The following is a 26,610-nucleotide window of genomic DNA, read 5'->3' on the forward strand; positions in this document are numbered from 1 at the left end:
AGGCATTATCTCTTAGGGAGACATTTTGTGATCAGAACTGATCAGAGGAGCTTAAAGTTCTTAACAGAACAGAGATTATTTTCAGATGAGCAATTTAGGTGGGCTGTGAAGCTAATTGGATTGGACTTTGAGATCCAATACAAGCCAGGCAGTGAGAATTCAGTGGCTGATGCCTTATCTAGAAGACTCATGTATACTACCCTCTCTTTAATTACTAATGAGGAGGTGGCAGAGTGGGTGGAAGAATTGCAATCAGATCCTAAGTGGAAACAGTTCATGCAAGATTTAATGGTGAATCCTACAAGCCATCCAGGGTATGAGTTGAAGAAAGGGGTCATTTATTATCAGAACAGGTTGGTTTTATCAAGGGACTCCAACAAAATTGGCCTTATTCTGTCTGAATGCCATGAAACCCCTACAGGGGGCCACTCTGGTTACTTGAAGACTTACAAGAGGATTGCTAGTTTCTTGTTTTGGGAGGGGATGAGGATAGATATCAAGACATTTATACAAGGTTGTGAGACATGTCAGAGGAACAAGTATGCTACATTGGCTCCTGCTGGTTTATTACAACCCCTCCCCATTCCTGAGCAAGTGTGGATGGACCTATCCATGGATTTCATAGGGGGTCTTCCTAGAGCCAAAGGTAAGGATACTATCCTTGTAGTTGTGGATAGACTTACTAAGTATGCTCATTTTTTTGCATTAGGGCATCCTTATTCTGCCAAGGAAGTAGCTGCTGTCTTTGTGAAGGGCGTGGTGAAGCTACATGGGTTTCCTACTTCTATAGTTTCTGACAGGGACCCCCTCTTCTTGAGTCATTTCTGGAAGGAGCTATTTAGGATGGCAGGAACTCAATTGAAGATGAGTACCTCCTACCATCCTCAAACAGATGGCCAGACTGAAGTAACCAACAGATGTTTAGAAACCTATTTGAGGTGCTATGTGAGTCCAAAACCTAAGCAGTGGGTGGATTGGCTACATTGGGCAGAATTCTGGTTCAACTCTAATTACCATAGTTCAGCAGGGATGGCACCCTTCAGGGCACTATATGGCAGGGATCCTCCTATGTTGATAAAAGCTGGGGCAATACCCTCTAAGGTGGAAGAAGTCAATCAGTTGTTACAAGCAAGGGATGAGTTGCTGGTAGAACTTAAGACTAACTTGGCTAAAGCACAGAATTTGATGAAACAAGGGGCTGATAAACATAGAAGAAGAGTGGATCTTGCAGTAGGAGAATGGGTTTTCCTCAAATTGCAACCTTATAAGTTGAGGTCCTTGGCTACTAGACCCTGTGCTAAGCTAGCACCTAGGTACTATGGACCTTATCAAATCCTACAGAAAAGGGGGGAAGTGGCTTATCAGCTAGATTTACCTGCTGGTTCTAAAGTTCACCCTGTCTTCCATGTGTCTCTGCTCAAGAAGGCCCTTAAGCCTCATCAGCAGCCTCAACCCTTACCACCTATGTTGAATGAAGAGTTGGTTTTAGAGGCAAGTCCAGAGGATATTGTGGATTGCAGGCAGAATAAGCAAGGTGAGCTGGAAGTACTAACTACTTGGCAGCATCTTCCTCAGCATGACAACACTTGGGAGTTAGCTACTGTGTTACAGGACACCTTCCCTCATTTCCAACTTGAGGACAAGTTAAAAAGTTTAGGGGAGGGTAGTGATAGGGATAAGGCTAAGGGTAGGGGTAGACCCGAAATTACTAAAGTGTATAAGAGGGGTAAGAGGAAGGTTTGGTTGTTAAATAACTAACCTTGGCTCTATTTCCCTGGGTAGTTAGTTGTTAGACCCTAGTAACCTCCTATAAATAGAAGGAAGGGCTTTAGAGTAGCCAGTTAAGAAATTGGGAAGTATAACTGATTGAGGAATCAGTTAGAAGAGGATCGTGGGATCCTTCTCCATTGTACTCACTACTATACTCTTGTACTCTTCTATCTCTAATAAAATTCATAGAACCCTATCACGAATTCTATACTCGTGAGTTAGGGGCATTTCTTTTCATCCCTGCTACTTTCTTTCTTACTCTCTGGATACCAGTGTCTAACACACCGACTCCAAGTTTTATGCAGGATCACATCCACTTCCATAGAGCCTATTACACATTATGGGCCATCTAAATGCAGCATGCAGCAGAACATAATGTCTAATGATATAGCAGCTCAGCAACACTACTCACTTGTCCATGAAAACAACATTATAAATTTACCAGTGCAGTTCACTATATGACTAGTGTAAAATTCCTAAAAGCCACAAAAAATGTTACCCTTCTAAATATTTCAATAATTTACTCAGCAATTGCACCCACTTTTATTAGGTTTCACTCTAGATAATGAATATTTTCCCAATTCAGGCAGATAAGACATGAGTTCAAGTTGTCAGGTCAGATGAAGATTATCCAGAACACATAAGTATCAGATATTTAAAAACCACTTGGAGGAAGAAACATAGAAAGAATATATAATAATATAAACAATAGTAAAACCAACAACATCAACTAGACAAGCAATAACTGAATAATGAAAACATATGGCTACTGGATTAATCACAAACCTCAGAACGAAGATATGGAACTGAAACAGCTGTAAAAACAAATCCTGCAATAATATAATATGAGGGAGGCTTGCCCTTGCTGTGTGCTGGAATGAGCCTTTTGTGACTGTCGAGTTTAATGTCAAATTTGAAAATATCTGAATTTCGCAATACTTTGATTGCTGCATTATCACCACTATATTTCTGGGATATGAGATAACTGAAAGCAATGCGTTCCCCATGGCGAAATGGAACTGAAAAGAACAGTGTAAAGAATTATATGACTTAATGTTAAGCTCAAACTGTTCATATATATCGTACTGGCCACATAAGAGTTGTAATTAACACACAATCTCACCCACTATTGCTACCTAAATACACACAGATGACAGAGCATTAACATAGGACTTCACCGTTAAACTGCCTGATAAGCAAGGCTGACAAACTCGTAAGTCCTACCTTGGTTTGGATAGAAGAGGTGTAGATGTAAAATTTGAACTCGTAAATCCTGCCTCTAAAATTAAATAATATAAGCAAATACAAAATAACACAAGTAAACATAATACCTTTAAAGTCATGACTAACAACTAATGTTAAAATCAGTTTTAAGTCAAAATATTTTATAGGTGCCTTTCCGCTTTTAGTATAATAATTAATTCGACCTCAGGCCTTATGACTCATATTTGTTATAATACCTATAATTCAATTGTTGGTCCATCGTGTCAATAGATGAAAAAAATTACTAAACAACTGAAACAAATAGCTTCACTAGGTGGTACAGTTTTCCCCCTTACAACTGAACACCGCTGTCACAACCACACTACAACCACCACCACATAAATGCCATTGTTATCTGGTGATCACCAAACACCAGACATAATAAGAGCTTATCCAGCTCATATCCTATTCTGCTCTCTATTCTATTATGTCCTTATCCCATCTTGGCCATCAAACAAGCTCTTATGGGTAAACTTTGGGTGGGTGTGGGATTCTTATGGGATTTTCTAATTTTGGGACAAGCATGTGATGGATTAGTTGGGATAGGTAGCCTCACTAGCTCACAAGATCCTACTGATTCCAGACACTGAAAGACAATCCTGCCATAATCCTAGAAAAACGAGCTTGTTATTGGGATTGGAATTGCTCCAGCCTTCCAAACATGTAAAATCGTACAATTCTATGAGAACCATTTCGACTTTGACAATCATGATAATAATAACTAGAAGTGATCCACTAATGTATTATGACTCATAAGCAAGGGCAAAAACAAGTCATTTCAAATTATTATTTTTAGAAGTGGACCCAAACAAGTATAAGCTAGATAGTATGAAAAACTGTATAATGACACTGACCTGTTCCATCATTGGCAATATCAACCCCATCAAAGCTAAGGATAATATCTGATGGTTTCAAAACCTTAGATTCTGGAGCAGTAGGATCAACTCTTCTAATACGCACACCTTTCTCATTAGGTCGCATTCCCATTGCTGTTCTCAGATCAGGATTTTCCATTTTCTGCCATTCAACCCCAAGAATAGGAAACCCTGGCAGCAGGTTGAGAAAGAATAGTCATATTACATAAAACTTCAATACTCATTTTCTTATCATGCTAATGTAACAGCTTGTAAAAGAGAAATCTAAACTTAGTTTATAGCAATCTTATTACCAGTGTATTTTCCGTTCTTCTCATAGTCTTTGATAAAATGTGTTATAACTGGTGTCGGAATAACATAACCTATATTCTCTGCATCTTCATGCTTGAGGGACTGAAATGCAATCCCTACACATTTTCCTTTATCATTAAATGCAGGCCCGCCAGAATTGCCAGAGTTAATAGCAGCATCTATCTGCAAAAATGACCTTGGGATGAAAAACCCGAATATGTTAAAGGAAGGAAGCTAAACTATAAAGGTAGAAGATCAATCAATGCAACCTAACCTGTAAACCTAAAAGCTCGGTGGAACCATGGACATAAGATAGAATCTCGATACGTGATACAACACCACTGGTCACAGAAATAGTGTCTCCACCAATTGGATAGCCCACAACGGTAACAGAATCTTGAAGTGTGGGCAAATCCCCAAATTCTAAAGGCGACATTCCTTGCCAGAATTCATCATCATCAACTGTAAGCATGGCTGCAAGTATAAAAAATCAAATGCATTAATTTGAATTCATATAACAAGATTTAACATAAATCAAATGCCTCTTATATGATACTTCAAATGCAGTAAAATAGAAAAAAATTGGTAACAATGAGGAATTGGAGTTACCAATGTCACACTCTGTTCCAATTGCAAGCACAGTAGCTAAGTACTTAGTATCAGAGCCACGCTTCTTGAGCTTAACCTGCGTATAATGCTCCACTGAATGCGCATTCGTTAGAACCCTTCTCCCACCAATCACAAAACCACTACTACTTGAACTATACTGTCTTTTCCTCTGCCACGGAAGCGAAAAATTGGGCTCCGTGTGAACGCAGAACACCTTCACCACGGAGTCCATCGCCGGCAACACCCGCGCCGCAACGTTCTCCCACTCAGGGTCCGCTTCCATCGCCACCAACGCCATGGGGGGTACAACGCCATCGCTGGGGGCCGCGAAGTCGACACCGTTTTGGTTGGGGAGCTTCTTGGGACGACCGCGGCGGCGAGATGGGTGGGGAGAGAAGGGGTTATCGGCGAGGTCGACGTCGTTGGTGGGGTTAGGAACGGTGTCTAGGGTTTGAAGGGTTTGAAGGGTTTTAAGGGTTTTGGGTTTGCGTCCTCTTTTGCGTTTGTTATCTCCCATATTTATTTGTTGAAGTGAAAACAAATCATAGAAACGAAGGGATATTAGTTTTATATGAAAATATGAATGAATGGTTTCGAAGAAAGGAAGAAGAGGAGGGAAACCACACAAATTTATTCTTCTCTGCTTCTCTCACTCATTTTGAATCTAGCTACTATAACTCAATATATTATTTCAAAAAAAAAATAAAACACAACCTTTAATTTTATTAGAATTATTGGGTATGAAACATGGTTTAGTGGTACAAATTATATATTATTCCTACTCGTATTTTGAATATCGAATTTTGTCTAGGACCAAAAAATCTTTTCAATAAACACCAAACAAAAACAAGATAAATGTTTTTGGATACTTTCAATAAAAGAAAATAACATTTTTTTAAGGCACGACATCAGACATATGAGGCACGACATCAGACATATGAGTTGTATTTCACTCATATAATAGATATATTAGTTGAGGTTTAACACCACATTTTTTCTAAAAAATAATAAAATGAATTCAATCAACAAATCTTTTTCTACCTTAAAACTATATAGTTATGATTTTCTACCCAAAATAGGGAAGCAAGGTCACATTGTGAGGTACAACAATAAATAATAAATAAATTTTATCCCTTTTTAATAATTACTTAAATAATCAATTAATTTAAAGTATAAAATAAGTCATGCAACTTAGTGAGAGGTACCGTTTAAAATGGATGAATATGGTGCTAATATCTTCCCTAATTCATAACCGACTTCTGAATCTAGATATCAAAGTCCAATGCCCAATGCGATTGGGCCAAAATATTTTTCTATATTTTTTTGACTAAAAAAATGTTATGGCAACCCTAAGAAAGTCATACAGTCGAAAATCTGGGCGCGAGAAGTATATATCAATTCTCCATTATTAAAGAAATTCATTTTTTTTACTCATGATGATGGATCATTTAGTTTAGAGTTGTCATAAAGAAAGGTGAATATTTTTATAGAATTTATGATAAAGTTAAGAAGATAATTTAGGGGATGACTATAAAGTTCGGAATTTAATATGTGTAGGAGTGTTAAGTAGGGGATTCAACTCTATACGTTCATTCAGTTTGTCTCAACCATCATCACGTCTGAATATGATAAGGTTTCAGCGGGTCAAGGTTGGGTTTGGGTCAAAAAATCATATTTGACTAATATTTAAGGTCAAGTAAGATACAAACATGACCTGATCCATTCAATGATAACTTATTCACTATGTTTGTATAGAGTAGTGATATCTCATTGACTCATAGTATCATTGATTCTCTATTTTTTATTATATATATATATATATATATATATATATATATATATATGATTAACAAAAAGTTTACATGTATAGCATTTCATATATCAAATTACAAAATTACATATTCATAGTAATAAATAATATTGAGAAGACTTTACCTAAAAGATGTGCATTTTATTTAATCGGGTATAGGTCGGGTTCAGGTTTAGAAATTGATCCGATCAAAATTTAGGATCTAGTTAATTTCGGATTTATGACCGAGCTCAGATTCAAAAAAATAATTCAACCAATATTTAGGACGATGCTCACCCCTAATGTTAAACATTCTTGGATCTGTAGCCTCCTGTTTGTCTTTTGGAATGTAAAAAATACTACGTCAGAATTGATATTTAATATATTTAATAACGCTTATTTAGCAACGCTTATGTGTTAAACGTTGTTAAACTTAAGGCAAAAGAGAATTAACAACACTTCTTGAAGAAAATGTTGTTAAATGTGTTATATTTTGTTATCTTTAACAACTTTTGTTTCAATAAGCATTGTTAAATGTCATACTTCATATGTTTAACAACACTTCTTCAATAAGCGCTGTTAAATGTGTTATCTTTAATAGTGCTTATGAAAGAAAGCATTGTTAAATGTGTTATCTTTAACAGTGTTTATTGAAGCAAACGTTCTTAAAGGTCATACTTCACATATTTAACAACACTTCTTCAATAAGCGATTTTAAATATGTTATCTTTAACGGTACTTATTGAAAAAGATGTTGTTAAAAGTGTTATCTTTAACAACGTTAATTGAAACAAACACTCATAAAGAGGTACATTTAACGCTTGTTTTAGTAGTGAGATATTTTCAAATTAAAAAACAAAACCTTACACAATAATACATATTACTCATTTTATTATTTCACTTACTTTTTTTTTTCTTCTTCTCCATAACTTACTTTTTTCTCTCTTTTGTTTTTAGTTTCTCTCTTCAAACAAGTTATCGATTTTTTATTTTTCTCTCCAAGCATAAGGTAAATCATTATCTTGTTTTAGTTTATTTATTTCTCTCTTCACTAATAGTGTGATCTTTACTTGTTGTGAAGTTATATAATTATGGTGAAGTTATCGATTTTTTGTTTTTCTTTTCAAGCATAAGGTAAATCATTATCTTATTTTAGCTCATTTATTTTTCTCTTCACTAAAAGTGTGATCTTTATTTGTTGTGAAGTTATGCAACTATGGTGTTTTAGGTTTTTGGCTATGGTGAACATTGGAGAAGAAAGAATGAACAATTTCCGTAAGATCTCATTACTCATATGTTATTTTATAATATGAAATTTGTTAAGGTTAAATGAAGTTGAAGTCGTTGGTGATTTAACAAATTTATGGTAAATATAGTGAGTGGAATATGTTTGTCATGTGTTCGATAGAATGTCTAATAGATATATTGTCTTATTTAGAAAGTAGACATTTAATAGTGTTTGCTTTAGTGAGCGTTGTTAAATGTCTACTTTCTACAACACTACAAAAAGCGTTATTGAATATAACCTTATACTACTGTAGTCACATAGAAAGCGTCACAAAAGCGCTGTTAAATAATAATTTTAAGCATTGTTGTATTACTATTCTGACGTAGTGAAAATACCATTGAAATCTTTAAATACAAATTATCATTTTAACTTGTTCTAATGTTACAATCGATGGTAAATGTTTGAATATAGTTTTATCTTATTTATCTTTTAAAAAGTTAGAATATTTCGAATGCTAGAAGTAGCATTTTTTCATAGCAAATCAAAATTGTTGTTTGATCAATTTTGGACCAAGTATGTACTAGTGAAAGTTGGAGCATGTGGCTAGAAGGGCTATGCTATACATCATTCAAGGCAAGATTGTAAGTAGAGATGGCAAAACGGGCATTGCCCGCCAGCGCGCCCGCATAACCCATATTTTAGTGCATGTTTACATAGTTAAAACAAAACTTCACATTAAAACTTCAATGCAAGTTTAATTGTTTACACACAATACCCACTATATTTACAATAATTCCATTTTTTTAAACAAAAAAAATTACATTATTATATTTCGCCTATTTCTCTACAAAATTTTATTTTTTTCCAGGAGAAAATTGTTCCATTTCATTGTCATCTTTAAAGTCGAGATAATATTAATTATTGTTTTTTTAGTTATATTTTATACTGATTATCATGAAGATAAAAAATAGTAATGTAGTAAAGTGAGAGGATGAAATGAAAATAGCATAATAGAAAACAATTTTATTGAAAACAAAAAAAACCAATCATTTTCTTCATTTATATAAAATAACTTAGCAAAATGATTTTTTATAAATAAATATTAGAATGTTAATATTTTGTAGTAAGTGTAATTTAAATTCTCAACCTTCTTATCACTTCACTTATTAAACCTTTCACCTTAACTTTGATCACTTTTAACTTAGCAAAATGATTATCAATATAACACTTCTCTTCTCATAACTCATTTTCATCAAAACGCATTCATCTCCCATTGTGGGGAACATATTAGTATAAAAATACAACATTTAAACACAAGAACAATAAATTACACCAATAAGTGAGTTTAGAATATTAAAAAAAAATGGTATATCACCCAAATGTTTTATTCTTAAGAACAACATTTGTTAAAAAGATAATCATACACCTCGAAACAAAAAAAGAAGAAGCTAATGAGCTATATAACTTCAACCAGATTTTATGGTCAATATGGTGGAAGGGTAGTGAGTTGTGTTGTATGCATAGTGTGTTCTTTGATCCTTTTGTGGATAATTCCCTTTTATTATGCATGTTGCTTAATGTTTACTTAAGCAATCAACTAACCATGTTAATACATGAAATAAGAACGGAGATCCTCTATCCAAAAGTTTCATGTCCTCATGTTCTAAGCCAATCAAATCCTACCAAATTACATAAAAATGTTATTTTATATATTTTTTAATTTTCTTTTTAAGTATATATCAAATTTCTATTGTATTGAGACACAATGAGACACCAGAAAATGGACAGCTTATCCCCATTCATGTAATAATGCTTGAGTCCCCCATCATTTTTTCTCATAAAGCAAGCACTAGGGGACAACACTTTTATCCTTCTCCCGGAATGAATCTTTATGCTACTAAAGATATGCATTGACTTCATTTTTCCTTTCCTTTTTCTTAAACAAACAAACATAAATAATCTATAACTTAATGATAGCTCACTCATGAACAATAACTTAACACTAAAAATGCATTTAACCTTAAACATATACGAGAAAAAAATGAATGTAGTGATAATATAAGAACCTTTTATCATTATTTCATATTTAATTATTATTAATTATTACCTAAAATCGAGACAAATAAATGATAGTGATATATTAAATACGTATAAATATTTAAGAAAAAACATAATTATTAATGAATGACCTCAGAAAAGGAAATGCAGCTTGCAAGGAGTGAGAATCATGTGAAGTGTCACACTCTTTCTCTCTCTTTGAATCACTCAAAAGCTTGAAGCTTTAAACTTGTCAAATTAAACAGAACACACCCTTTTTAGAAAGAAAAAACACTTTTTTTCTTCTTCTGGTGTTGGTTCCAATGGCTGCAAATGCTTCAAGGTTCATCAAGTGTGTTACAGTTGGTGATGGAGCCGTTGGAAAAACCTGCATGCTAATTTGCTACACAAGCAACAAATTCCCCACGGTATTATTGAATTATTTCTTGTTATCAATAATTTTCACTTTTATGGTTCAGTTTTTTCTTGAGATCATCGTAAATTTTGTGAAATTAATGTCTCTTTCATGTGTGTGCAAATTGAGAAAGGAGGGAACAGTGTAATTCTGATTGAAAGAACCTAACTTTGTCATCTGGGGTTGTCCTCATAGGTTGTTTCTGTTGAATTTTAATCTTTCTTTGTCTTGTGATTTGGTTGGTTTATCAGGACTATATTCCAACAGTGTTTGATAATTTCAGTGCAAATGTGGTTGTTGAAGGCACAACTGTCAATTTAGGCCTCTGGGACACAGCTGGTATATTTACACAAACTTTGTTAATCATGATTTGTTTTCGAGGTTTTCAATCGTGGTCGCATCGGCTGCAATTTCCCATAATTGTCTACACTTGTGTTTAACGCAACATAACTGTAACTTTGGCACAACTATAAATTAAAACCATGATTGATTATTGTTCTACTATTTTAAGTTATACAGACAGAAAAAAATTATTTATGGTCATAGTAATTGGAAAGTCCAGTTTTTAGCCTTTAGGGCTTATTTGATTTGAGAAAATGCTTTTTGTTTTCATTTTCCACTACTATTGATAGTCATACTAGTGATCCCATGTTTTCTTTCTATTTCCTACTAATTATGTATGTGATCCATGTTTTCATATTGTTTCTAGCTTAGAAAGATTAGTACATGAAATAGTTTTACTATTTTCGGTACAATTTTTTGAAAATAGGAAACAAAATGAAAACAGAGACAATCATAATTAACCAGAAATAGATTGAAATTATGGTGTCACTATTATAGTTATCAATAATAGTTAAAAGTGAAAACAGAAAATGCTCTCAAACCAAACTGACCCTTAATTTCTTAAGTGTCTGAAAGTAATTTGTGACGTCGATTGGGAAAGGTTGTTATGTTCCAATTGCTTCCGATGTGTTCTTTAGGACAGGAGGATTACAACAGGCTTAGACCTTTGAGCTATAGGGGTGCTGATGTCTTTGTCTTAGCATTCTCTTTAGTTAGTGGCGCGAGCTATGAGAACGTGTTGAAGAAGGTATGCTTGTGTTTCAGTTTAGTACTTGGACATGTTTTTCTGACTTTTCTATGTTTTCTCTAACTTTTTATACACTGCGCAGTGGATCCCTGAACTCCAGCATTTTGCCCCTGGCGTCCCAGTGGTACTAGTTGGAACCAAATTGGGTAAGTCGTCAAGCACCGGTCTTAAAAACTTGTTTCAAGCCAATACAATTTTATCGCCAAATTATCCATAAAGAATTAGTGAATTGAGGTTTGAATGAGACCTATCCAACTAACCCACCTATTCTTTTTTTATGCTAGAACAATAGCTACAGGCCTGTTTAGATAGATTAGATTCTTTAGACTGTTATTTTGTTATGCTGAATCATATGTGCTCATTTGGCAAAGAATTACACGATATCTAATACAATATAATAATTCATTAAAATCTGCAAAAAAAAGCGAAACTAATGTACTTTTTTAAGCTTCACAGCTCATTTATCACAAAAACTCCAAGAGGGTGCCACTTATGTGTGGGGATATAATCTTGGGGGTAACATAATTCAAGAGAAGTTAATAGACTTAAGAGAATCGGCGAATGCACCAAATGAATAGATTTCTTTTAATCACTTCAATGTGAAATGTTATTGACTTCTGCATGTAATACTGGATTTATGATGACCATGTAGATCTCCGACAAGACAAGTACTATTTGGCTGATCACCCTGGTCTGGCACCTGTGACTTCAGAGCAAGTACAATATCTTCCCTTATTAGCTGTGTAGAGTTCAATAGGCAGTGGTTATTGAAACTGTTGAGTTTTGTTCATAACCAGGGCGAGGAACTGCGGAAACTGGTAGGAGCTGCCTATTATATGGAGTGCAGCTCAAAAACTCAGCAGGTATGTTTATACTACCATCTTATTCTTACAACATTTCAATTTCTCAAGTCACTTACAAAGTAATACCTCATATTCTTTTCTAAGGAAAACTAACTCAACTCCCTACTTAAGATTAAGAAATAAGAAGCATTATATTGTATCATTCAACGGTGAATTAATAGGTAAAACATACTTGAGACATTATGTTGGAAAGTAAGTCCCACATCGCCTACCTCGTTGTCTCGGAAATGGTTTAAATACTTGTTGGGCTACTCCTCTCATTGCCCATTGGTTTTGTGATGAAACCTTAACATGATATCAGAGCCAGAGCCCAACTTCTATCCGGTTGTTATGGGCCAAAAGTTGCCCTTTATTATGAGTCAAAGGTAATCCTTCGCCTGGTCTGGCAGGCTTATGTGGAGGGGGCATGTTGGAAAGTAAGTCCCGCATGTTTTGTTGTTAAAACTTGTAAATATGTGGTGTTTGGAAGTTGGGCCCATATTCAAATTAATCATTAATATGGACCATACTGTCTTGACTAAAAGTTGTGGTTTTTATGTTACTTGTCGCCCAAGGAAGTCTATTTCTCTTGAGACAATATGAAAAAAAATGCTAATTTTCCCCAGTGATTTCTGAAGATTTGAAATATCTATAACATTTCTAAGATTTTACTGTAGTAAGAACATGATATTTGGTGGTAGATGACCTATTGCTGTCTCAGTTTGCTTCATAAGATAGTCTTCATGTTTTTTCTAAAAATTTCCTGGAAATGATCCTATTCTTATGCATTTGCAGAATGTCAAGTCAGTTTTTGATGCTGCGATCAAAGTGGTCATCAAGCCCCCGCCAAAGCAGCAAGAGAAGAAGAAAAAACCACGCCGAGGATGTCTTTTGTTAGTACACTTTCTCCATATAACAAGTTATAGCTTTGTTTTTCTAGTTGCTGGTCATAGATTCTATACCACATTTTCTCATATTATCTGAATTTTTGTCAATCTTACATTTTGTTGACATGACATGCCAATAACAACCCCCTCAGAAATCCTGTTTTTTAGTTTTGAAGGGGGATATGATATGATTATCAAATGGTTATTGAATTCATGACTGTCTGGCATTGCAATCAAAATTATCCGGACACTCGACCGAAGAATATGTGTATGGTTAAGACAATTTTTCGTGGGTTTAATCCGTCTCAATGAAATTGCAGAAATGTCATGTGTGGAAGGAACATTGTTGGTCATAAATAAAACAACTCATCCGCGAAATCGGGGAAGATGTGCTATCAACCTGTAGAAATATTAAAAGTGACTGAGTTATTTGGCTATAGGTTTGCAGAATATTTGATTGTTTTTAATTCCTGAATAGGATTATAGACATGAGAGGTATTTAAACTTTTGCTCATGTAAGGAAAGGATACTCAGCCAAAAAAAGTGGCTAGTTATTATATTATTTTTGTTGATTCAACATGCTTGACACAAAAAATTAAGGAACATATTAGAAATATATGAATGACATTAAATTTTGACATGTATTTGTATATTTACTGATCCATGCAGTTAAAGTTTGGTGATGCTTGTTTATGTAAGCCAAACAGTTATTGTTTAGTTGTGTCAAGTGGTAGGAGAAACTGATATACATGTTCGATATCTTGCTCATGCACCCAAAAGTTTATTGCAACCAAATCTTACAAAGTAAAATGTTTTTTTATTAATATGACTGAGTCTAATTAATATCCATGAAGAAATCTAAACTAAAAAAAGTGAAAATCAATCTTATTTTGCATGTTCTCAATGTTATTTTTTGTTTTTATAAAAAAATTTCTTTTTAATTAAGCAGTACTTATTCATTGGACCAACTGGAAATTGTGACAAAAATTGAGGTATGTGATCTTCTTTCTCATTCAACGTTGGACAATGAAGAGATGGGAACCCACTCCTTCCTATGTGGTCCTGGGAAATAATGCTCCACACCAAGTTGGCCTTGCCTTTCATCCACTAGAATTCTTTATCAGCATATTATTATCGATCATGTCTTTTCTTATGTTGTTTTTTTAAAAATCATTATTATTGTTCGTACCTTGGTCTAGCTAGTAATAATGCATATTCTCATTCTAGTATGATTATGAAAGAACATGTAGAATAATCTCAAAACAAATGATAGAACTTTCATGCATGCAATCCAATATTTGGTGATGATCATTGTCATTGACAATTGCACTACGTAGCTATCATTTAGTGGCACATTATCTCTCTATTTATAAATGTAATGACATCGTCTAACATCATATCTTTTGAGGTTTATCTTACATATCAAAAAATCTCCACTACAATAATATATAATATCACTTCATTTCCAAATTGTAACAATAGTACCTTGTGTCATCTTAGACTTAAAATCTAATGTTTAAGAAATTTAAAAAATATAATAAAAAATTATATCATTGATTTGGAAAGGCATTATTGCATGTATGAGTACCAATAATACTGTAATAAGCTACCCCTCCCAACAATTATCGTTTAAAAGAATCAGACTTTTAGTTTTTTAGTTTTTGTGGAGATTTAGCATATCTTACGCCACCAGATTAATACGATGTTTGATAGATAGTTATTCTAAATACAATATTATCATCTTGAAAGTCATATTCAATACAAATCTTTTGACTTTTAGGCCTTAGAACTCTCAATTCAGAAGCGTGCTCCCCAATGTTCCATGTGCAATCGCTACCATCATGGACCAATATGCCCATGAAGAGGTGTCAGGTGCTTCCACTGTCTAAGATTTAGGCCATTTAGAAAAGATCATATTGGTTTAACGGCAATATTGTGGTTGTGGTGACGATATATAACATAAAATATAGTGGATCAAATGCAGCGTGACACTAAATAGTAATGATATAGCTGCATTGGACTATAATACAATCGCATCGAATTCAAAAACATTTTTTTAATCATAAAACAATTCATATTGCAGCGGCCACAATCCATATCGCAATTACAATAAACATAACAACAATTTAAAAACACTGAGTGGCCCTAAGGCCAATCTTATCTTCTTTGAAAGTAGAAGGTGATCATAAAATGAACTAGTAGGTGGCAATACTTTATGACTTTCCTCAAAGTGTTTTCGAATTACATTCTCAAATTTGTGGCCTATTCCAATAGCTCCTTATAGGGGGCTCCTAAGGAGTTTATCGAGCTAAGTGTATTCTCATGGGTTATGAGGTTATGCATATATTAGTGTCACCATAACAAAGTTATATGCCAAATTGTATGTGTAAATTTTGGCTAGGGAAAGTGAATTTCCTTCCACATGTAATTTATAAGGCTGGAGTTGTATTAGATCTTACTAAGGACTAAGGTAGAAGCTATATTGGAATGGGCTACTCCCACAATGGCTATTAAGATTAATTAAAAGTTTCTAAAGATTCTCTAAGTTGGTACTTGGTATTGCCTTTGATCAAGTTAATTAGGAAGTAGTCTTTCAAACTGTGGATTATATCACGTGACCACGTGACCGCATCATGCTGCAATACTGAATCATAATGATACGACCGCAACAGGTCACAACGCAACTATATTGGGTCGCATCAGACCATATCGATATAAAAAATATGTTTTTACTGACAAAATAATTCACATTGCAACGACCACAATTCACATTGTAGCAACCACAATGATCACAATCACAATAATCACAATCACAACCGTATTTTAAACACTGTTAGAAAGGGGCAGCCATTTTTTGGATTGTGGAATATGGAATGTGAAACCAATTTCCAAGAGTTGAAGAAGAGGTTGACTTTATTGTCGGCTTTGACTCTTCCAAGTCTCATCATTTTAAAAAACACTAATATACCACTGCTTATGTTTCCTGGTAAAAAAAATATTTAAGTTAAAAATTCAATAACTAATTTTTTTGAACAATCACAAACACTGATATATGGATATATTTTGGAACTGTCCATTCAGATTAGGATATCTACCGATGAAAAATAAAAGGGTGGTGTTGTAAGGATCAATACAATCGAAGCCACATAAAGAAAGGGATAATAAGGTTCATAGGTAGCTGGTATAAATATTCTAGTAAAGTACTTGTATCAGAGAGAGAGAGAGAAAGAGAAAGGATTAGAACATGGGAAATTGTCAAGCAATTGATACAGCAACACTGGTTATAGAACAACCCAATGGAAAAGTAGAAAAGTTGTATTGGCCTGTTACTGCTACTCAAGTTATGAACACCAATCCTGGTCACTATGTTGCTCTTCTTATCTCGACCACATTGTGTACATCAAAAGACAAACAAAATTGTCCAAATAACACTCACAACAACAGTAACAACAACAACAACAACAACTCAGTTCGATTAACTCGCATAAAGCTTCTAAAGCCAACAGATACTCTTGTTCTTGGACATGTTTATAGACTTGTCTCAGCACAAGGTTAGTTAATTTAACACTTTGGGCTTGACCCATTTGCTCTTTTGTTCTTAACTCTTGAAAAGTTTCATGCTTTATTATAAATTTGACCCTTTATGTGGTTCTTGGGTACAGAGGTTATGAAAGGTATTTGGGCAAAGAAACAAGCAAAGATGAATAAAAACTTACCAGAATCAGCACGTAACTCAGATCAGGTTAAGGGAAAACCTGTGTTGGAGATGTACAAAGCTTCAAGGAGGTCTGAGCCAGAGGATAAACAGGTAAAATTATTATTTTTTACTTCCAAGTTCTAAGTAGTTTATCAATTATTATTGTTTTCAACTATAGATTTTGTTAATAATTCTCCATAATGTTAATAATCTTTTACTCAAGGATAATCATATTTACAAACATTTAATAAAGGGTTGATTCTGTAAATTGATTCAGAATTTTTGTTATATATACTAATAAAGGCTTCAGTAGTTGGTTCATAATTTTATTTTCTTCACCAATTTATCTCCCCCAGTGGCTTAGATATGTATATTACAAAACTTATATGAACCAAATATGTATATTTTTGGTATATGATTTTCAGGAAACAAAAAATGGTTCTAGCACAGCATCTAAGTCAAGAACATGGCAACCCTCTTTACATAGCATCTTAGAAGCATCAAGCTGATATATATGTATTTTGTTGAAGCATCTAATGGAAGTGGAACAATGTCTCTCTCATTCAATACAAAATTATTAGAATAATAACCCTTTACCAATTCGAAGAAACAAGTGGTAAGAAAAATAAGTGGAGTCCAAAATGAAAAGGAAAATGTATAATGAGAAGGAAGATGTGACACAATGTTTACTATAGAAACATTTCAATCAATGTGTCTATGCATGAATTCATCACTTTAGACATACATGACACCCTAGTCATAATGTTTTTGCTGCATTAGAAGGAGAACAAATTTTACCATGGCCCATTGCTTTATTCGTGCCACTCAACTTTCTTTCTGTCTATAGCTAGTAAAGCAAAAGATCCTTTGTTTTTCAGGATCACATATGTTGTCGTACACTTTGTGCTACTCCATGTGTCATGCACTTGTAATTGGTCAGAAAAATATTTAATAATCCATGGCATCAACCACTGTGTTCTTTCCTTCTTGCTTTTTTGTTTCTCTATTTTTTACCTTCCTTCCTCTGTTTATGTAATGATATTATACATTGTTTGTCCTATACTATGGTAAAAGATGAGCCTAACGTAAAACTATATTGAATTTTATGATATTTTTTTACTTCCTATTTTTCTTTTGCATGATGAACCATGGGATGCGTATCATGTGTCGCAAAATAATTATATCTTCGTGTCCCTAGTCAATCAAATTTATGTAATATATAAGAATGTTATTGTGTGTATTTAGAAATTTTTTAATTTAGTAACACTTATGTGTGGTTTCTCATGTTATAATTATATTATCTCTTCCATAGCAATGTTCCACTAGAATAACACTGCTGCTACAGCCAACAGGTGTGCATATGTTAACTCGTGAGAACTGTAAAATTTGTCAGAATAATAAATATGAGTCTTACAACTAATCATATATTATTGGGATTAAAAGTTAATTATTTATCACATGATAATCATATGCATGCATCTTTTAATTTTGACCGTAAAATAAGATTCTAATTATCTTAAAAGAGATTTGTGTACATGAGTATCATGTTTGGTCACAAAGAGACTAATGAAGATAGTAGGTACAAACAAAGAAACAAGCGTCAAAGTTGAGTGGTAATGTATGATTCTTAGGTGATGATTGTTACATCATGTTCCACTAAACAAGGCGCGTTTCGGTGATGATTGTTACATCATGCCTTTCATTATAAGTCCTTCTCCTGGGCTACACCAACAAATTAGAGAAGGGTCATTGAATCTAGAGTGTATATTTATGTATTGTTGATGTAAGATTTATAAATCATTTATATTTTTTTAAGAATTAATAATAATGATTAAATATAAATAATAATAATATAATGACAATGTAAAAACTCATACAATGTTGGTGCGAAGAAATTATTTTTGCATGATATTACACTTCTAACACAAGACACAAAAAGCATACCAAAAAGATGAAACAAGTCTTTATTTCTCTTAATTTTTCTTTGTGAGCATATCAATTCTTAATTTTAAATTGGTTTTTCATGTCCCTCTAAAAATATTAATGGCGACTTCGTTACATTTATTTATATATTTTTTCGTCACGCCAACCAAAGTGGGTAGCGACAACTTTTAACATATTTAAATCATGCTCATTCTCAACTAAGAAGAAACTACTTGTACAAGTTCTGAAAGATTTGAAGTGAAAGCCAGAAAAAAACATTTGCAATTGCTGGGGACTAACCTTGATTACGCAGAACAGTGCGAAGCTTTGAAGCAGAATACAAATATTAGGCCAAACTACACGCCAATCACTTCTCAATTCTCAACCTCAAAAAATTGGCCACAAAATCAAAGTTCTCGTTACATGCTAATTGCCTCACAAATATTATTACATATATAAAATGAGGAAAAGATCTATGCATTTGCATTGTAAAAGTTTTATACACTATTACTATATTATTCATCATTGATATTTAATCATCATTAACTCTTCTAATATAAATCTAAATGAATTGTAAATAATGTAATGTTTATGCATATATCTTTACATTAACAGTACATAGTATATTACTCGCAATGTGTTCTGGAGCTACCCTTTTGCTTGAAGAGTTGAGTATGATGGTAACTGCAACAAAGGCACCTGATAAGGCATGTATATAATAACATTATGCATATTGCTGCATCATGCCAGCTACATACAATATAATTGTATAATTTCTAATTTTTACTTCTAATTTTGTCTGACTCTTACTAAACTTACACTTCATATATTCTTCGATCATATTTCGAAAATATACCCAAACAATAAAAAAAACTTCTACTAATCCATCGTCCAACAGAAAAACAAAACTTCATCTTATTTCCATGTACATCAATTAAGAAAAAAATTTAAGAATCAATTGTCAACTGGGACACCAACAACATACACATGAGAAAATGCTTATATTGTACACAGAGTGCTTACAAAATAATGATACAGAATAGAGGCCAATGGATCATGAATATCATATTATGAATATAATTACTAATACTACACTATGCATCTGCCAACAACTGAAAACCCTCTCCTGACCTTAAAATACAAACATTTATTTACAGCTTAACAACAAAAAGGAAAAGCAATTCTATGACCTCTGTCCTCTGACATGCTATAATAGCCAAAGCATATATGTATTTACATCAAAGAGAAGCCATAATACTAAGTATCTATTCACACTCTATACTTACCAATCAAAATTGTAGTTTTTTTATTATGAGTGTCTGAGAAAGAAGATATTTAGGAGTGTTAATACTTAATAGTAACACCCCACATAATAACTTCTCTCCACACACCCACCAGAATAACTTCACTCTATAAACTGTGCAGAATATCTTTTTTGGACTGCATTTATAAACAAAATGTACAGTAACTAGACCTGCATGTCCTTCACAACCTAATACCTAAATGTATTTTACTCCTTTCCAAACCATGAACCATTTTAGGACGTTGAATACCTTTCTCCATCTCTTCCGAGCTTTACCAATGGCATTCGACGTACGTGGCAACATAAAGCCATCAGCAGCACTCAGTAAATCTTCTGGGATGTGGCACTGAGAGTGAATATCAGTATTAAAAAATTGCATATGATCTTCTTCAATGAAAGCAGGGGCCAATGAATCTGTTTCACAGACCAAAGAGTTGGTGAGTTGGATTGGAAAACTAAGACTCTGATCATATCTAAGGCCCATGCTGTCAAAATTAGGCAAGCAATAGTCATCTAAGCCACTAATTCCATCAACAGAATAAATGGATGACATGATATCAGGTGAAGAGGCACTTGCTTGCTCATAATTGAATCCTACTCCGGTCTTTTCAGGAACCAAAAGCTTGTTAGCACTGGATCCCTCAAGCTTGTTAGCACTGGACCCCTCAGTTCTAGGTGATCTTGGGGAGTGGAGTACATTAGTTAAGTTTAAAGGCCCATCCATAAGAGAGGCTTCATTTTCAAAAGAGGTAACGTTCTCCCCTTGTTTAAGGGCAGAAATAACCGAGCTTTGAGCTTCAGCCTGGTGGTGGAAATTCATATTAGTGATTATGAAGGAGAAATAAGAAAAGGAAGGAGAGAGTAAAGAAAGTAGGAGGTGTGAGAGAAGAATACCTTTTCAGTTTCAGACAGCTTATCCACAGGGATATACTCGGACTCAAAGAGTAGTCCTGTCAATTGTCCAACAGCATTGAAGACCACACCAGTTTTCTGTTGAGACTGTGGAGAGAAGTACAGGTGCCTCGTCGAATCAAGTACACAATTTTGAGCATGTTCCATAGTTACTTCCCACATTTTTGTAGACATGCCGGTTCCCAGTATCTGCACATTCCAAAGAATTGTGTTCATAATACACCGGGGAGAAACTAAAGTACTTATCCATTTCCAGAAATGAGGAGAATGCTTATCATACAGAAATTTGGTTAACCGAAGGAGTGGTATAAATTTCCCTCAGCTCAAACATGCTAATACAAGAATAGGTCTTCATCGTTGTATGATTCCATTACAATGGGGTCTCTGACTTAATACCACAGTTAATATACGACTTGATGCAACCAGTAGAAAACTGAACTGTAAGTGAAAGCTATTTCTAAAATCCTTTAAATGACAAAATCTATCAAAACACTCCGGAAATAAAAGACACTCAAAGTGTGGAGGTTTATTCACTAAGCTGCAAAAAATATATTTTGACCAAGAGATGTTACAATACTACTGAATTAATTAGTACATTGCGTAGCTTTGCTGGATCCATGTTGAGAAGTGTGAGAAAATCTTTCACAGTACGGATCTTTTCCCGTCTCAAACGCTTGTGGAAAGCTCCATCCTTGCCTATCTTTTCCAATCTCCAAACTTCATCAGACAAACTAGGAGGGTGGTGCTTCTTGTACACTGCAGCCAAATATCAATCTTGAAACTAAGTTTGATCCATCTCTTGTATTAACAAATGAAATGAAAAGCTCAAATATGTTCTCTTATTATATTTAATGTAATAAAGAGGTTAGTCAAACAAATCCAACGTTTTAATGTAAATCAGGTTTGTTTAGTAGTGTTCTTTGTTGCTTACTCTTCCATGTTGTAAACCCATATCTGAGGCCTAAATGGTTCAAAACTAGTCTAAAAAGTCAATTATGGTAGCATCTGCAATCATTAGATCTTTTGATGTATCTAAGCAGAAAAGGGCATATATAAATACTCACATTCTCCTCGATGATCCCTGACTATAAATGACTCTGTCTTCGCTCCTCTTATTATAGTACCATCAAAGTTGTCCACAACTCTTGCCCCAAGCCTGAATCTGCGGCTCCTTGTCCAACTTGAATTATCTGTAAATGAAATTTCACCCACCATACCAGTCCCATCTTTTAGATATAAAATTACATCTCCTGTAAGGAGGGCCTTTTTGCCTTCCCTCTCTCTAACAATATTGCTCTTGAACTCTTCAGGCACCCAATGGCCACTTTCATCTTCAAAATCACCCTCAAGGACTACAATTTCCACTTTAGCTAAAGATTCAGACCCTGAGCTAACAACCTTCCCTGTTAGAGCATCAACTAAATCTACCTTCAAGTTAGAACCATCCTCTCCTTCAATTCGAGATCCGGTAAAGACGGGAAGAGAAATGCTATTTTCAAACTGCAGCTGCAAGCTTCTTGTTTCAGCATTATGGATCTCTCTTCCACTGGTCCTGAAAAGAAATAAAACAAAAATGCATGAGAAACAGCTTAGACTGGAGCTACCAATTTCAAAGCATTCAGCTCAGTTTTTTTTTTCAAAATAATTCCCTTTGCTTCTCAAGCAGCCCCCAGATTGAGGAATTGAAATTGAAATTGAAGTTATCTGCAGAAGATTATTTCTTACTGTTTCGTGCTGGTTAAATGCTTCCTTAGGGCCAATTCAACTTCCTCCCTAACCTGCAATGATGTCACATATATGATTGATATCTTGACATCAACAATCACTAAAAGTGGGACTGCATATAGAGGACCACATTGCGAACATGATACACCAGAAGGAAAAAACAAGGATTTCAGTTTAAAATTCACATCCAATTATAGCTAAAACCAACAATATAGGAAGGGGAATATATTTTGAAATATTACTTGATTTAACACCCATAACATAATATGAACACAACTTCACAAAATAAAAAGTAAGACTCGATGAAGAAATGCTTAACCAGAAACCTCTAGTATTTTATTCAGGTAACTCAGCAAGTCAGCATATACTCTTACCATCACTAAATCCTGCACTGGTACAAATTTATGCAGATATTGTCGAAGATAGAACCCAACATCAACCATGGCTGGTGACGTAAGAACCAGTGAGTTAGATCACATTTAACCAAGAAAGTTATTCACGTGTTTTCTTGCTCTTCATTTTTCCTTATTTTTCATTTAATTTATAGAAGAGTTTGGAGCTGCACACTTCGAGAGACTACTAGAAGACTATCCCAATTTTATTTCATTATAGAAGCAGTATAATTGCTTATCAAAAAATGAGGTAGAATGTATAAAGTATTTCCTTTGTTTGTATGTTTTTCTTCTGTCACATCACATGATTGAAATTCAATCACATATGTAGTAGTATCTGTGACAGGACCTTGAAGTAAAAATGAGCAGTTATTCATATGGATAAAGGGTTAACTAGGAACCAGTCTTCAGTTGGCCACAGAGTAAAAGGATACTGGTATCAGGCCAAAGAATATCCCACCATACAGTGGATGTAACACTACTTATCTGCACCCTGAAAAGCAAGGCGGTAACTCACGAACAATACTTGAATCGTCTAACTTAATGAACTCGATTGCCCTAAGAGTATGAACCCGGTCCATGATAAACCATGAAGAAAAGAAATCCTAAAAGTGGAAATCATCCTATCTCCATGAAACAGCATAAATAGACCACAAATATAAATGTAACAAACCCATCACGAGGAGTGAAATAAGGGATAATTTCATACCACTCGACGAACCAAGGGCTCCAAAATTGGCTCCAGCAAATTCCTGACTGATTGTAACTTCATCACCTCGAGCACCACACTAAATATTATTTATCATAACCGAAATAGAATGTCAAACAAAACAGACTCGATAATAATTCTGTTAACCAATCATACCGACATAATAACAACATTCAATCACTATCCCTAACTAAAATAATAACAACAGCAATAACAGCATTGGTCTATTTTTAACACAAGATCACACGACGAAAGCGGCTAATTAGACACACTAATTAGCTTAATCCCTGGTGTACACCTCTACAAAACCTAACATCCTACATATGACGAAAATGCAATTCAACTATCCTAGTGAAAATCAAAGGTATCACACTATCACCAATTCAATTAGGACATACAATAATTAATCAAAAGCAAAATTTAAAACATGCATTGCACATTCATTGCGAATTCCATTTAGGTTAAAAGTAATAAATAAAAAAGTCACAGACCTGGAAAATGCTGGAGGTTTTCTACGCTTATCATCAGAACTAGCACCAGATTCGGATTTGGACTTTGCATCTTCAGGGCCCCTCTTATTCGACATGGCGGCACAAAGCAACACAATAATAATAATAATAATAATAATAATAATGAAAAAGGATGTGTTAATAGTAGTTGTTGAAGTTAGGTGTGTGTTTGTATCATGGTGTTAATTAACCATTAACCATTATCTGAGTTTGATTAATAATACTACTATTGGAATAGGATATTATTATCCCTGGAATAGGGAAGGGAGGTAGTGAAAGAAAGGAGAAGAAGAAGAAGAAGAAATATGAACCTGTTTTCTTCATCTCAGGCTTTGCTAGTGGCGTTGTGGGGTCCATAGAAACCGCGTTATGCGACTCAGTAAAACTGGTCCCACTCAATGTACTTACGTGCAGGCGCTGGAACATCCTGTTTCATTCAACTGATTAAGACTACGTTTATAAATTTCCGACTACTGTTTTAAAAAGTAAAGAAAAATATAATTTTCAATTATAATAAAATAAAATCATATTTTTATCATTAAAATAAGTAGAAAATATATATTTGTATCTCCATTAATAGAGAAAATATATACTCCTTTTTCTCATGTTTATCACACACATCGTCACCAAAGAAATTTAACATTATTTCACATTATGGATAAGCCAAGCCTAGTGGGGCAGTTAAAGCTCACGTTTGGATGGTGAAAAAATTAGCTTGAGTTTGACGAGTGAAAACTTAAGTTTTTTTGGCAGTCTCACTTTTATTTTTGTAATGAATTAATTATTTCGGAGTTTGTGTTATTCCCAACTAGTGTTACTTACTCCCTGTAATTAAACCCAAACTTGAAAATCCAATAGTTTTCATGTCACTAGTACAATGTTTTTGTTGGTTAAGTTTTACTGGGCGCATATAAACCTATTTAATTGCCATAAAAGTGATGAGATGGAAATCATAAAATGGTTCGGCCAAGAACCAAGAAGAATAAGAAGTTGATTAAAATCCAATCTATCATTATTTCATTAAAATGGCGCATAAGAACTTCTTACACTTGGAAAAACTCAAAAGGGTAAGAACTTGGGCTTAGGCGCGCACTCTCCCAAGCCTTATTAGTTGTTGTTACACAAAAGAGACACTTAAAATCCCTCACAAACTTCATTTATTACAATAAAGTTGGTAGTCACATAATGTCACAATGCTTCAATTGAAATCGTCCAATGAACTAATTTGGACTCCAAATTCTCCAATTTAGGAGCAACTATAAGAAATGCTACCCCATTAAATTGCACTAATTATATTCAATTTATAATTTATAACTTTACATATTTCTATCCACTATACCATCAATTTAATTACCTCGCATACATTCTTCTTACCTTCAGGTCCAAAAGCATATTAGACTGACCACAAGTAGTTCGGGGAACAAAATAAAGTAAGATTTTATGGTAACATGATATTACAATTTGACCTAAAAATAATTCTACCGAGATGATATTATAGTATATAACTTAATCTATTTTATGAGGCTCATTGCAAAAATCCATCAACATTTCTTTGCATGATATTATATCCATAGGTTCAATTAGGAAGGATGTGAATTGGTTTTGATATTGATATAGTATGACAATTAAATTGATTATGCAATTATATTGATGAAATTAAGTGAAACCAATTTATTTATGAGAGTATTGTATTGACCAATTTTCATTTTATTTGGCTTAATTTTTATGAAAATGATGTTGATGATCATACACAACACTATCATCTTTATTTGTACCTTAAAATATGGTTTACCACCAAGATATTTATTGCTTTGTCAACTAGCACAAATAAAAATATTTATTAACTTTATTAGTTTTTGAATGCTAATAATGTTAATATAATTAATATTTAATTACCCATATGAAAGTTAATTGTTAAATACTGGTTGAATTATTATTCACTACGATCAATAGAGAGACATTATTCAAATAACTAGAATTTTATAACTTATAAAAAAAATATTTTGCTAACAATATTTTTTGTAGACCATTACTAAACACACATGAGGCCGTTTTAACAAAAAGAAAAGAATATCAATTTCAACCATGCAAAATTTTTAAGAGTGTAATATTAATGTATTATTAATGTAAAAAAATTAATAAAAAAATATATCAATTTTAACCATGCAAAACTTCTAAGAGTATAATATTGATATAATGTCAATATAAAATTTATATAGTTCCATCGTTCATTTATATTATCCATCTTGCAGAGAGCATATTATTCGGCCCAGTTCACATCACCTCCGAATGAATTATGTTTATGTGCAATATCTATTTTCAGGAACATCGGTGTTCTTCACAT

General features: G+C 33.8%; 4 protein-coding genes across 6 annotated transcripts in view; 2 read left to right on the forward strand and 2 right to left on the reverse strand.

The window, feature by feature from the left end:
* LOC109362736 (protease Do-like 9) overlaps positions 1-5,447 on the reverse strand; it is a 10,686-nt gene extending 5,239 nt beyond the window's left edge. Inside the window, exons 1-5 of the mRNA XM_019608739.1 lie at positions 4,809-5,447; positions 4,474-4,673; positions 4,202-4,382; positions 3,888-4,079; positions 2,557-2,789 (exon numbers count right to left, since the gene is read on the reverse strand). Coding sequence (XP_019464284.1) covers positions 2,557-2,789; positions 3,888-4,079; positions 4,202-4,382; positions 4,474-4,673; positions 4,809-5,325 — 1,323 coding nt within the window. The 5' untranslated portion in view covers positions 5,326-5,447. The remainder of the gene's footprint in view (positions 1-2,556; positions 2,790-3,887; positions 4,080-4,201; positions 4,383-4,473; positions 4,674-4,808) is intronic.
* LOC109362743 (rac-like GTP-binding protein ARAC8) lies at positions 9,999-13,746 on the forward strand. 2 transcript variants are annotated; one of them, XM_019608752.1, is made up of 8 exons: positions 9,999-10,290; positions 10,529-10,616; positions 11,258-11,367; positions 11,450-11,513; positions 12,020-12,084; positions 12,165-12,230; positions 13,005-13,102; positions 13,417-13,746. In XM_019608752.1, the coding sequence occupies exons 1-8, from the start codon at positions 10,186-10,188 to the stop codon at positions 13,454-13,456; spliced, it is 636 nt and encodes a 211-aa protein (XP_019464297.1). In that variant the 5' UTR covers positions 9,999-10,185; the 3' UTR covers positions 13,457-13,746. The 2 variants fall into 2 exon arrangements, with proteins under 2 accessions (XP_019464297.1, XP_019464304.1); XM_019608759.1 differs by lacking the exon at positions 13,417-13,746 and adding an exon at positions 13,211-13,393 and having other exon boundaries at positions 10,112-10,290; positions 13,005-13,174.
* Positions 16,283-17,779, forward strand: LOC109362753. The gene is made up of 3 exons (XM_019608771.1): positions 16,283-16,647; positions 16,759-16,904; positions 17,219-17,779. The coding sequence occupies exons 1-3, from the start codon at positions 16,341-16,343 to the stop codon at positions 17,300-17,302; spliced, it is 537 nt and encodes a 178-aa protein (XP_019464316.1). The 5' UTR covers positions 16,283-16,340; the 3' UTR covers positions 17,303-17,779.
* On the reverse strand, positions 19,930-24,691 carry LOC109362722 (calmodulin-binding protein 60 A-like). 2 transcript variants are annotated; one of them, XM_019608726.1, is made up of 7 exons: positions 24,249-24,691; positions 23,758-23,800; positions 22,657-22,709; positions 21,996-22,483; positions 21,527-21,687; positions 20,914-21,120; positions 19,930-20,821 (listed from the first exon to the last, which is right to left on the reverse strand). In XM_019608726.1, exons 1-7 carry the CDS (start codon positions 24,341-24,343, stop codon positions 20,216-20,218), a joined length of 1,653 nt encoding a protein of 550 aa, XP_019464271.1. In that variant the 5' UTR covers positions 24,344-24,691; the 3' UTR covers positions 19,930-20,215. The 2 variants fall into 2 exon arrangements, with proteins under 2 accessions (XP_019464271.1, XP_019464264.1); XM_019608719.1 differs by having other exon boundaries at positions 23,758-23,836; positions 24,249-24,690.

The sequence above is a fragment of the Lupinus angustifolius genome, chromosome LG01 (genome assembly GCF_001865875.1).
Source record: "Lupinus angustifolius cultivar Tanjil chromosome LG01, LupAngTanjil_v1.0, whole genome shotgun sequence".
Taxonomy (NCBI): Eukaryota; Viridiplantae; Streptophyta; class Magnoliopsida; order Fabales; family Fabaceae; genus Lupinus; species Lupinus angustifolius.

Coding starts and splice junctions, on each gene's coding strand:
- LOC109362722 (XM_019608719.1), bottom strand. CDS start 24,343: ATGTCGAATAAGAGGGGCCCTGAAGATGCAAAGTCCAAATCCGAATCT. Junction 21,121..21,526: donor ATCCAGCAAAGCTACGCAAT/GTACTAATTAAT, acceptor TGGAATGTGCAG/ATACTGGGAACCGGCATGTC. Junction 20,822..20,913: donor AGCTGTCTGAAACTGAAAAG/GTATTCTTCTCT, acceptor TTCCACCACCAG/GCTGAAGCTCAAAGCTCGGT.
- LOC109362753 (XM_019608771.1), top strand. CDS start 16,341: ATGGGAAATTGTCAAGCAATTGATACAGCAACACTGGTTATAGAACAA. Junction 16,648..16,758: donor TAGACTTGTCTCAGCACAAG/GTTAGTTAATTT, acceptor TCTTGGGTACAG/AGGTTATGAAAGGTATTTGG. Junction 16,905..17,218: donor CTGAGCCAGAGGATAAACAG/GTAAAATTATTA, acceptor TATGATTTTCAG/GAAACAAAAAATGGTTCTAG.
- LOC109362743 (XM_019608759.1), top strand. CDS start 10,186: ATGGCTGCAAATGCTTCAAGGTTCATCAAGTGTGTTACAGTTGGTGAT. Junction 10,617..11,257: donor AGGCCTCTGGGACACAGCTG/GTATATTTACAC, acceptor TGTGTTCTTTAG/GACAGGAGGATTACAACAGG. Junction 12,231..13,004: donor GCAGCTCAAAAACTCAGCAG/GTATGTTTATAC, acceptor ATGCATTTGCAG/AATGTCAAGTCAGTTTTTGA.